Genomic DNA, 12,009 nt, shown 5'->3' with positions numbered 1-12,009 from the left:
TACCTTAGGGTTACAGTTTTTGGGTTCTCTCTGTCTTATCCCTGCTTGAGCAGTGTCTTTCCCAGGCCTCCTTCCTAGAGAGTCTCTTTGTCTTCCAGTCCTTCCTCACCCTTCTGGTTCCAGCTAGCAACTGACCTGCTCAGGCCCTGCAGCTCCTTTTAGCTGAGCCTGCTGCACTCTGATTGGCTGCTTCCCTGCAGCCTTTCTAGGCAGCCCTGGGGGACCCACTTTCACTGCTCCTTTCCTGAGGCAGAGTATGTTAGGACTGCGAGGCCTGGCACACCCCCATCATAGGGATCTCCTCTGTGTAAACAAGGATCTTTCCTTTTGTTCCTTCCTCATCACCAGCAACATTCTTCTAGTTGAGGCTGATTATCCCTTTAGGAACAGCACTGACTGACTCTTTAATTAGCTGAAAAGTCATTGCTGTGTGACTTATGGCTCACATTTGAATGTCTAAAGTCTGGTCTACACTACAGACCTATCTTGGAATAACTTCGTCGCTCAGGAGTGTGAAAAATGGTTGAAGTAGTTATGGCACCTTAGAGACTAACACATTTATTTGAGCTCAAATAAATTTCTTAGTCTCTAAGGTGCCACAAGTCCTCCTTTTCTTTTTGCGGATACAGACTAACACGGCTGCTACTCTGAAACCTGAAGTAGTTATATTGACCTAACTCCCCGTGTAGCCAGCACTGCTTCTCCCACTGACGTAACTATCGCTTCTCAGGGAAGTGGATTAACTACACCAATGGGAGAACAGTCTCTCCCGTCAGCTTAGAGCATCTTCATTAAAGTGCTATAGCAGCTGTGCTGATGCAGCGTTTTAAGTGCAGACTGGTCTTGCCAGCCCATGGGACCAACACTATGTGCAGGAGAAAAACAAGCACATTCTTGCCTAAGGCATTGTGCCATAGGGGAATTTAAAAGCACAGAGTGAGAGCGAAATTGGAAGTACAAATATCCCATGTTTCCCAAAATTAAACTTTAACTCCTGAACAGCCCATGGTAGTCAAGCCTGAGTATTTCCTACTTATAAGCTACAGAACCAGAAGGCATCTGATATTAGGCTAAAGCTTTATTAAGAACTGGGATGAGATCATTTGACAAATATTCAGAGACGTATGCTTGAATTAGCCCCATAATACTGTACAGCAGTCCTCAGCTCTTAGAAAACGAGGCTTTTTCCCAATGCGTGGTCACCTGTAAACTGGCTGTAAGAGGCAGGTTTATTCGGATCTGGGGGTCAGGGAATGTTTTTGACAGTGAAACAGGGAAGGGAGTCCCACCTCTGATTCATGGTCCAATTATCAGATCAGGAATTAACAGAAGTTAAGGGGCAGCTGCCCATGGGCACATCTCAGGGCTTCTCTCCACTTACCAGGGGATCGATGCGCGGCAATCGATCCACAGGGGTTGATTCAGTGAGTCTAGTGAAGACCCGCTAAATCGACTGCCGATTGCTTTCCTGTCGACTCCCGTATTCCACCGGAACAAGAAGCATAAGCTAAGTTGACAGGAGAGTTTCTCCCATCGACCCAGTGCGGTGTAGACACCGCAAAAGGTCGACCTAAGCTACGTTATTCACGTAACTGGAGTTGCATAACCTAGATGGACTGAGCCCCATAGTGTAGACCTGCCCTTAGTGTTGTTGGGGAGGAAACAAATAAGGAGGCAGGAAACCTTAAATATCAAGTGGAAAGAGAGAGATGTTTTCAGGGGTGGCTAGGGAGCTGGGAGAAAACGGAGTCATTTATGGAGACGGCGAAATTGGCAGATTTAGAGGAGTAGAGGAATAAGGAGTTGATGATGAGTACTTTCAACTTTTAAATTGCTAAAAATTAGATCTGTCTTTTGTCTTCCAGTTGATGAGAAACGCAAGTCCAAGACAACACACACAGTGCTACTGGAGATAATCAAAGAAGAAGGCCTGTAAGTACAGATGTTCACAATTATCTTGATAAAAGTAAACCTTCAGAAGTGCTGTGTATGTGCATCCAGTAAGCCTCCATATATCTGGATATACTAGTCTCCATATATCAGTCTCTTCATTTGTCTGGATTCTCTGAGGTATGAGTTTCTAATCATACAGGTGCAGTCTCCTTTTAGATAACCTAGCCACCATAAATAATAGGCTGTTTTGGGGTATGCTTTCCAGTCAAAGGTTCATTCTTTCTTCTCCCCCACCACCTGGAGAATCCCACAAATGGCTTTTTGGACCCAGGATGGAGAATTAGGATCCTGTGTAGCAGAAGTTAACCTTCATGTCCTTGCATAGAGCTGTGCTGTACGAGTTGCATGCCTGCCTACAGAACCTTGTTGAAAAGTACTGACTGACAAGTAGGTGTGTATGTAATCCTCCCTTGGAGCTCTTACTCCAAGAATTCCTGGTATTTTACACTAGAGTAGAGTTGTCAGTCCTAGCATCCTAGCCAGGTTCCAGTTTGCCTAATAACATTTTGCCTTTTTCAGACATTACCCATGCAGTTACAATTGGTGAAACTAGGAGTTTGTCTACAGTTAAAACTCCCATTGGCATAGGTAATCTACCTCCCCAAGAGGCAGTAGTTAGGTTGACTGAAGAATTCTGTCAACCTAGCGCTGTCTACATCGCTTATGGGTTTGGATTTTTCACATCCCTGACATACTTATTTTTCCAGTGTAGACCAGGCCTAGTTTAAACACTTTCCCTACCCCCTAAAAATAGAAAAGGAGTGAAAGAGGAATCCACAGATATAGATGTCATGATTTTTGTGACCTGAGAATCATGCAGGATCAACAATAAACTGTGTGTAAGGCTCTGGGAAAGCAAATGCCAAAAAGTAAGAGTGAGCATGGGGAGAAAAAAACACTTGTAAACCAGTTGATACCATCTTTGGCTCACAGTTCTGTATTTCCATTATCAATTCTGAGGAATTTATAGAAGGTGTAAACAGCTACAGAAATCAAGGCGTCCATAATAAGAGAGAGCTTTGAGGATGTAATAGTTGGATTTGAAAAACTGTAAAAATGAGACTTCTTACATTTACAGCAAAATTGAAAATCCAGGTTCTTCAAATGGTTGCACATGTCCATTTCACTTCAAGTGTGTGTGTGTGCGCGTGTCAGTGCACCCAAGGCAGTAAATTTTTTCCCCATATTGATATCTGTCAGGGTGGTGCTTGTGCTCTCAGCAGAGCTTCGCTGTTAGCCTAAGGTACAGAGGGCAGAGCTGCCTCAATCCTCCTCAGTTCCTTTTCACCATGATAGTTGGAATGTGTGTGCTCATCACACCTTTCCCTTTCTCTTATGAAATAATGTTTTCTAAAAATTATTATTGTATATAGTTTTAGTTAGTGTACTTGCTTTTGGCAAATTTTTGCTTGTTTTTGTTGGAGCTTTTCAAGCTCTGTCCTGGGGCATGCCTAAATCCCCAGGGTTTAAGTGCTTTTCTGGCTGTAACAAGTCTATGCTAGTCAGCAATCCTCACTCCCATTGTTTAGGGTTTATGGGGAGGACATATTAGGTATAGGAGCCCTATCTGCAGGGGTTTAAGTCTAGGAAAGTAAGACTTCGACATCTCTTCATGGAAACTGCTTTATGCCTCCACTTGGAACCCAGCCACTTGGTACACAGGGGTTCAAACTTAATCCACCCAGGACTGCACTACTAGACTTGGCGGTATCCCCTTGGCAGAGGGAGTCAGAGAAAAGATGCCGCTCTCCTTCTCTGGTGCTGCACAAATGGCTGAAGAAAGCAGACAGTTCACGTTCTTCTAGCCAGAAAAGCCCTCTTTGTTCATGAGGGCTAGGACCACAACGACATCACACAGGAAAAAGGTGGGCACTGAGGTTAGAGCTCCAGGCCCAGCTAGGCAACTCCCTGGTATCACATACCTGACTAGCAATGTAGAGTTGTGTCCGGCACCACCTTTGGTACCATGAAGACTGGCTGCATTGTTAGGATCTTCTTCAGCATTGACTTAATTTTCAGTGAATGTTCTGGGGCATCTCCCCTCTCGGTACAGATGACACCTGAGGGACTTCCTTTGCTTCTTGGTTCCAGACTCACCTTTGCCGCAAGACATTGAGGTACCGGCATTGCCCATTCATGCAATGCAAGCTTTGGTACCTGTTTCATCCTTGGTACTGTGAGGGACTACGCAGTTTTTGGTACCATTGTGGTGGAACTGGGAGGTGGTGAGGGCTAGCACCTACATAATGGAACTAGTACAAGGGTTGATGTATGTTTCTGGCCCCCCAGTATTTTCTGCTCCCATATTATCTTGTAGAGGCCAGAGTAGGACCTGGAGGAGGGTATGGAGTGGATGTGTTGGTGCATGGGAACAGGTTTGCCTCCAGGGAGCAGGTAGCAACAACTCTCCTCTCCTCTTCTTCTTTTACATTGGCTGGGGTTAGTGTTCAGGGACCACGCAGGGCTGGCTGGAAGAGATGGTCACTCATGTGAGTCCCTAGTCCAGCCCAGTCTGACCAGCCATTGCTGATAGAGATACCCAGTCCAGTGAGGGCAGGTGTGTGTGTGCCGGCCACTGAGGAACTGGCATAGGAATGGAAGTAGGAATTGTTGGGATGCCCCTTTCCATCCTGGAGCTGGCTACTCCCTCCCTCTCAGTCTTAGTAACTCCCCTTGCTTCCCTTCTTATCCCTCTCTGCTCCCCAATTCACAGTGAGCTTCTGCCTTCCAATTGATGATACTGATGGTAGCCAAAAGCTGTGCTGTTTAGCAGGGAAGACAAACAGTACCATTAGCAAGAAAGCTGCTAATGCTTCCCCTGTAACTGTCTACTTCTTGTCCTTCCGGGTCCCAATGTCCTGCTGCACCGCCTGGTACTGCACCACCTTGGCTTTCTGATTATACTTACTCCTCCCTGGAGTTGGAGGTGGGATCATACAACTCATTACAGGAGGTCTCAGATTTCCCTTTCTGCTGGTTGAGGTCTTGGCGATGGCATTCTCACTGGACCAGGTCCAGGGATCGGATGCTTTGGGGTTGGTCTCTGATACCATATCAGATCCAGTAATATCTTTTTTGGAATCCTCAGAGTGTCCCTCCAGACACTAGGTCCTCATCTCCTGCACCTGCTACTACTAAGTCTCTATCCAGTCACTCTATCTAGTGCCAATCCCAGTACGCAGTAAGTGGTGGAACTTAAATCTCCAGAGTCTGGCCCATGTGGTAAGGAGGTTCAGCAGGCATCAGAACAGGTTGATACTGTGATGTCATCACTGAACACTTCCTCACCTTCTCCTGATAAAGCCACTGTCTTTGAATTGTCCTCCCTGGTTCCTGACAATTATTAGATGTATGAGGATGCTCCTTGGTTAACTCCCTGGGAAATGGACTGTTCCTTTGAAGTTAAAAACATGCTTTTAAATAGCAGAAAGCCATCCACCAAATGCACTTACTTCATGAATAAGGCCCTGAGAAAATCATGGCTTTTTAAAAAAAATTTATGGCAGTGTAATGGTAAAATATAGAATTTTGTGGAATATGCATGACTGCCAAACTGCTGTGATTTTTCCAACGGCAGGGAGTTGGAAATGAGCATCCATGTGCACCAGTCTTGTGCTCTGTGTGGCTCCTACCGTGCGGCAGCATTTGTGGGAGGGACTCAGGAGCTGGTTTATGTGACATACAGTAGCCAGTGCCGCTGCTACCCAGAACACACTACAAGCCATACCAATTACAAGACTGGCTTGCATGAATGCCTACTTCTACCTCTCTGCTGTTGGAAGAATAGTGATATTGGACTAATTTAGCATTTTCTGCACAGTTCATGAAATTGGAATTTTCACAGGCCCCTGGTCATGAAATGGAAAAGATTCTCTGTGTGGTCCCAGTGGAAGGGTACCCCTCCCTTGCAGGCTTCCATATATTTTCTTCTGGATTATCTGCTTCACCTAACAGAAAAGAACTCTGTCAGTTCCCTGAGAGTTCACTTGGTGGCTGTTTCTATACTCCGTTCTCCTATAGAAGGAAGATCTGTTTTTTCTAACCTTACTACTGTTAGATTCTTGAGAGGGTTGCGCAGGCTCTTCCCATCTGTAAGAGATCCCACACCATCATAGGATCTAAAATTGGTTTTGTCAGCTTTAATGGGACCCAACCCCCCTTTAAGCCTATGACTAGTTGCTCTTTTTCTCATCTCTCAATGAAGGTAGTGTTCCTGATGGCTATTTGGCTAGTAGCATAACAGAATTTCAGGCTTTAGTTGCTGATCCTCCATCTCCCATATGGTGTTCTATGAAGATAAGGTCTGCTTATATCTACATTTCTAACTAAAGTGGTGTCAGATTTTCACCTAAATCAGTCTATATACTTACCAACTTTTTTTCCAAAGCCTCACTCTCATAAAGATGAGGAAAAACTCCATACTTTGGACATCCACAGGGCATTAGCTTGTTATCTGGACAGGACTAAGCAGTTTAGATTATTCATCTCCTTTGCTGACAGACGAAGGGTCAACTCATTTCTCCTCTGAGAATTTCCTCTTGGATTTCTTCCTACATTCTGCTGTGCTATGATATCACTAAGGTTTCAACACCTGAGAGTGTTTCAGCACACTGCAAGCAGCATCAGCTGCTTTCTTAGCCATCAATGACATTTGCAAGGCTGCAACTAAGTCATCTGTTCATATCTTCACCAGTCATTATGCTGTCTCCCAAGCCTCAAAAGATGATGCTAGATTTGTGAGAGTTGTGTTGCAGTCCTTGTTCAGCTAGACTCCGATACCCTCCTTGATCTCATACTGTTTGTCAGTCACCTGGAATGGACATGTTCAAACACTTGAAGAAAAAAAATGATATACCTGTTTGGTAACTTTTTCTTCGAGTTAGGTTGCATGTGTCCATTCCATGACCCACCCTCCTTTCCCCCTTCATCAGAGTCAAAAATATGGGCTGCTGGTGTGAAGGAACTTGGGGTGGGTCCACCCATTATACCTTTAGCTGGCATCACAAGCACGTGGAGGGCACGTGCACTGCCCTAATGGGAAAAATCTCCCACATATTGAAGAAAAACAGTTGCCAAACAGGTACATAACCGTTTTTCTCCTGGCAATGGGAAACTTATTGATTTCCCTCAAGACACTTAAGAGCTCTAGATAAAGCTAACCTAGTTTTGGAGAAATGGGTGGGACAACTGGAAAAACAATAAAAGGTGCAAGATCCCAAGCGTAGTGTGGGTTTCAGTTGGCAAAGGCTCCTTTCACGCTATACAAATATTTGTGGTAGTGGAATTTGTTTTTTTTAAAACCGGTTTCGCTAACACAGGTTTTCTTCTTAGGCCCTTGTCTGCACCAGGAAAACATTGTTCTTAACTTGTCAAAAACTGCTTTGTCTGTTTCCTCTCATTCCCACTTTTCTCAAGTGATGTTGAAAGCAGTTTTCTGCTGGTGTGGTCTAGTTCATCTTGCTGTTGTGAACTCGATGAGACAAGTTCAAGACCTGGATAAAATTCAGGACAGTAACTTGGATTTACTCTTATCACCAGGACAGGTTTGGATTGAGGGTACTGGTAACTTGAGCCACTAAAATAAACTGATTTTTCTTATTTTTGATGTTTGCTGTTTTGCACTTCGGGAGGTTTCTGCTGGAAAAATATTTGTAATCAGATCATCGGAAGTATCTCTGATTTTTATGAACACTTTGTGGGTTTATTTTGTTTTTAAATAGAGTATATGGTTCATATAAGGTGTATATATATTTTTCCTGAGATAGAAGGGACCAGAAACATGCAAGAGTTGGTTTTTCCTTCTCCATCTTCTCTTTCTTCCCACCAGTAACTGTACTACTGACAGGTTTCAGAGTAACAGCCGTGTTAGTCTGTATTCGCAAAAAGAAAAGGAGTACTTGTGGCACCTTAGAGACTAACCAATTTATTTGAGCATGAGCTTTCGTGAGTTACAGCTCACTTCATCGGAAGTGAGCTGTAACTCACGAAAGCTCATGCTCAAATAAATTGGTTAGTCTCTAAGATGCCACAAGTACTCCTTTTCTTTTTGTACTACTGACAGTTAATCATGGAAGCCTGTAACTTTAGAAACTTAACTCTTCGTACTTTCCCAATGAAATGGGGGAATGTTGATACGTACAATTTGAAGATACACTGACTATAGATTTTCTGAGTCTGTTTCTCTTTTAACTTATACCAGCATTTGTAACTCCACTTATTTCAGTGGAGTTACTCATGAGTGTTATCAGTATAAGGAAAGAATTGAGTGCTTTATTTTAACCAGTAATAGAGTTAAGAATTATATTGAGTCAGTGTGATTGTTACTGGTTGGAAATTGTCTCAATATAATGGTAATATATGTAGTGCCAGCTGTGTGAATCTTCCCCCCCCCCCCCACACACACAAAGAAAAGAAAAATAAATAAATGCAATTTTTAAAAATTGTGTTTGCTGTCCCTGGCAAAAAGTAGATGTTGTTTTCTATCCCAAAGGTACAGTATTTCAGTAGCATATAAAAAATTCCTATATTGATGGATCTGCAAAACACTTTGGGATCCTTGTGGATGAAAGACAGTGTATAACTCCTTCTTGGGTCCACAACTCTGTTCTCTGTGTATCTGTTTAACCAATGGCTTCCAGTGCTTTTTTTCCCTTTGGAGGCCTGATCTAAAGTCTGTTGAAACCAATGGAAAAATTCACATTGACTTCAGAGGGCTTTGGGTCAGATCCCAGATGCTTTCAATTTATAATGGTAGTTTTCTGACCCTTACTTTGCCTGCTGTTTTTTCTCCTCAGCCTGGCACCGTATCGAGGGTGGTTCCCTGTTATCTCCAGCCTCTGCTGCTCCAATTTTGTCTATTTTTATACGTTTAACAGTCTCAGAGCTCTCTGGGTCAAAGGCCAACATTCTACCACAGGAAAAGATTTGGTCCTGGGGTTTGTTGCAGGTAATGGAACCTATAAGGCATGATGACATAGTATGTCATAACATGAGATTCTGTGAAACTCCGATTTTTAACCGAATTACATAATGACCTCCTTGCTTTATGAAGCCCTTTGGAGGTCATGCTGGCTGGGTGTTTTGTATTTTGTATCTTATAGAGAACTGCTTCATATTATGGCTCTCTTTATTTGTCATGCATATTTACTCTAGATCTTCTACCAACCCACATTCTCTGGGGGTGTGGGTGTATATGTACACACACACTTATAAAATGATTTCTGTTGAACGCTCAGACAAAAAAAGTATCTGATATTGAGCCATTTTCTCTATGTAATGTACCCATTACCATGGTACCTAAATGCCAGTATCTTCCAGGACAGATCAAAGTGGGAGTAGATTTCCTACTGATATTAGGCTTCTTTGTTAAAGATTTTTGCAACTTTGCAATATTTTGAATGACTAAATCTTCTTTAACTAGGTGTTGAATCAGTAGCTTTTACCACCATCATTGAATCATGTGGAGTAGAACTTCGAGCAGATATCTAACGGGGGAGCGGTCTGTTTCCCACCCATCCCGCCTTCCTTTGCAGGCAACAAAACTAGATTGGAAGAGTTTTAACAAAACTTGTCTGGTTTCTAAAAATTCCCAAAGCTGTAAACAACATGGCTTCTCTTATAACTGAGTCTAGCTGGATGGTAACTAATAGATATACTTTTCAACATGTTGGGCCAAATTAATCCTTGAAGTAACCCCACTGAAGACTGGTCAAGCAAATTCTAAGACAAAGAAACCTTTAATTAGTTGTTGAAAAACCCGTTGTTTTGGCTTCTGTGGCCTCACTGGAGAAACTACAGAAATAATTTTAGTTAGAAGTTGTGTAGTTATCTTTGCTGTGTGTTGGGCTTTTTTTAAATTCCTGCTATGTAGTTTTCTATACTATGTGAATTACTACTGAGTTATTTTGTACATTGAAATTAAACGAGGAAAAAGTGTAGAAAAACACCCATTTTTTGTGTTTTACTTTTGTTAAGATTTATTTTCTTCTCCTTGTGGGGTGCTTTTGTATTAGGTGTCGTGAACGTACTCTTGACCACTCCACTCTGGGTAGTGAACACACGACTGAAACTGCAGGGAGCAAAGTTTAGAAATGAAGATATTGTACCAACCAACTACAAAGGCATTGTAGGTAAGCACCTGCTGCAGTCATTTTTCTCAGTGAATTTCATGTTTGTGAAAGATATTGGATTGATGGCTCTGAAGACCAGAGTCCCTTATTCATGGTAGCACAGGTCTCCCACCCTTCCTGTATGTGTGCACAGTGCCCATCTTTGATCCTGAAAAGGGGCCCACCTAAGGGAGGAGGGTTGTGCAGTCTTCCTGACCCATTCAGTTCTTGAACGTTTTTGTAGAAACTGACAAGGGAGCCAACTTTTGCCAGTTCTGGTTGTAGCTATTAGGGGTGTGGACGCTTATTCTGCTAGGCCCACAAACTGATTTCATGTAGGTTATTGAATAGCCAATGAGGTAACTGTGGCTTCCAGTCATCACTGAACTGGACTAAAGTTTGAACTGTCAGTCTAGAAATATAAGACTTTATTTACCATCATTAATCTCCTGAGCTATCCAGTCGTCCAAACTGGCTCCATTTTTTTAAATATGCCTCAGTGCTCTATTCCTGTATAGCTCCTGTATAGTAAATATTTTGTTGGTGGAGGTAGAATATACATCCCATGATTCCTTTTTTTTTTTTTCTTGCTGCCTGAGAACTCCAGAGAGTGACCTTATGACCGTGACCCAGTGCTGCTGACTGACTAGCAATAGCCTCTCCATGAAGATCTTGTATATTTATTTTATTGCCCTGATCCATGCTTTTGAGTGGGGGAAGAAGTCAAATATTTAAACTTTGTGGTAGCCAGCTTCTCTAAACACAATTCTTTATTACAGAAATTTCAAATTTGAACCGTTTGAAACATAGGGAATTAATTTTGGTGCTGTGTACCTTGTTTTTGTAAGTGAAAAATGTCTCATGTTTAAAATGAAAACCAAAGATGTTCAAGTTCCAATTCAGCCTCTTGATTTTAGTGTTAGCAGGTGGTGACTGGGAGATGACATTCTAAGGCAGCTTCCAGTTAAATGGAACAGAGGCAGAGGGAGGTTAACTTTATGATCAGCTATGCTGCCTGTTGTTAAAATGAAACATAACCAAATAAAGCTCTGAAGAGAGCCATTTTAGCTAGAAGAATCTCATGGTGACATTGGGCCTCTGTAAAAGGGGAACATCTACACAAGGAGTTAAATATAAGCTGTATGACTAGTGCCAGTTTGACCGAGAAACACCTCTGCCCCCTACTCTGTCCATCATTGTCCCTGAATTTGTTCATTAGTTTAAAAGGCAAAAGAAGAAGTGTATCACAGGGAGCAGTGGGACCAGGCTGCTGAGATGACCCATACAGAATGGACGATGATATTAAAAATGTAGAATTAATCATACCCTTTGCAATCAAAATGTCATGCTGTATGTTAAGAATTCCTGTTGCTTCTCTCCACTTTCCACATCAGATGCCTTTCATCAGATAATACGGGATGAAGGAATCTTGGCTTTGTGGAATGGTACTTTCCCCTCCTTGCTGCTGGTCTTCAATCCTGCCATACAGTTCATGTTCTATGAAGGGTTTAAACGAAAGCTTTTGAAGACACGACTGCAGGTGAGAGTAATAGATTTTTGAGATCAGAGGAAACTGTTATGGTTATCTAGTGCAGCGATTCTCCAACTGTGGGTTGGGACTCCAGAGTGTGTCGTGACCCTGTTTTAATGGGGTTGCCAGTGCTGGCGTTAGACTTGCTGGGGCTCGGGTCTAAAGCCAAAATCTGGGCCCCATCCCCGAGGGCTGAAGCCCTCAAGCTTCGGCGCCCCCCAGGATGGCAGGGCTTGGGCTTTCGCTTTGGCCCCCCAGCCTGGGGTGGTGGGGCTTGGGCTTCAGTCCCCCTTCCCGGGGTTGTGTAGTAATTTTTGTTGTCAGAAGGGGGTCAGGGTGCAATGAAGTTTGAGAAACCCTGATCTAGTGTGACCTCCTGCATAGCACAGACCATACAACCTCAACTGCTAGCTTCTT

The 12,009-nt window shown here is 43.0% G+C and overlaps 1 protein-coding gene across 5 annotated transcripts in view; it reads left to right on the top strand.

Annotated features, from left to right (window-relative positions):
* Positions 1–12,009, top strand: part of SLC25A17 (solute carrier family 25 member 17) — a 57,928-nt gene that overhangs the window by 28,940 nt on the left and 16,979 nt on the right. For all 5 annotated transcript variants that reach the window (XM_027822701.3, XM_037882325.2, XM_043543911.1 and 2 more), the window contains 4 exons: positions 1,866–1,932; positions 8,748–8,899; positions 9,966–10,082; positions 11,456–11,601. In XM_027822701.3, the coding sequence (XP_027678502.1) occupies positions 1,866–1,932; positions 8,748–8,899; positions 9,966–10,082; positions 11,456–11,601 (482 nt within the window). The remainder of the gene's footprint in view (positions 1–1,865; positions 1,933–8,747; positions 8,900–9,965; positions 10,083–11,455; positions 11,602–12,009) is intronic.

The sequence above is a fragment of the Chelonia mydas genome, chromosome 1 (genome assembly GCF_015237465.2).
Source record: "Chelonia mydas isolate rCheMyd1 chromosome 1, rCheMyd1.pri.v2, whole genome shotgun sequence".
Classification (NCBI taxonomy): Eukaryota; Metazoa; Chordata; order Testudines; family Cheloniidae; genus Chelonia; species Chelonia mydas.
The sequence above is the reverse complement of the archived record's forward strand: the minus strand, read 5'-3'. Positions and strand labels throughout refer to the sequence as shown.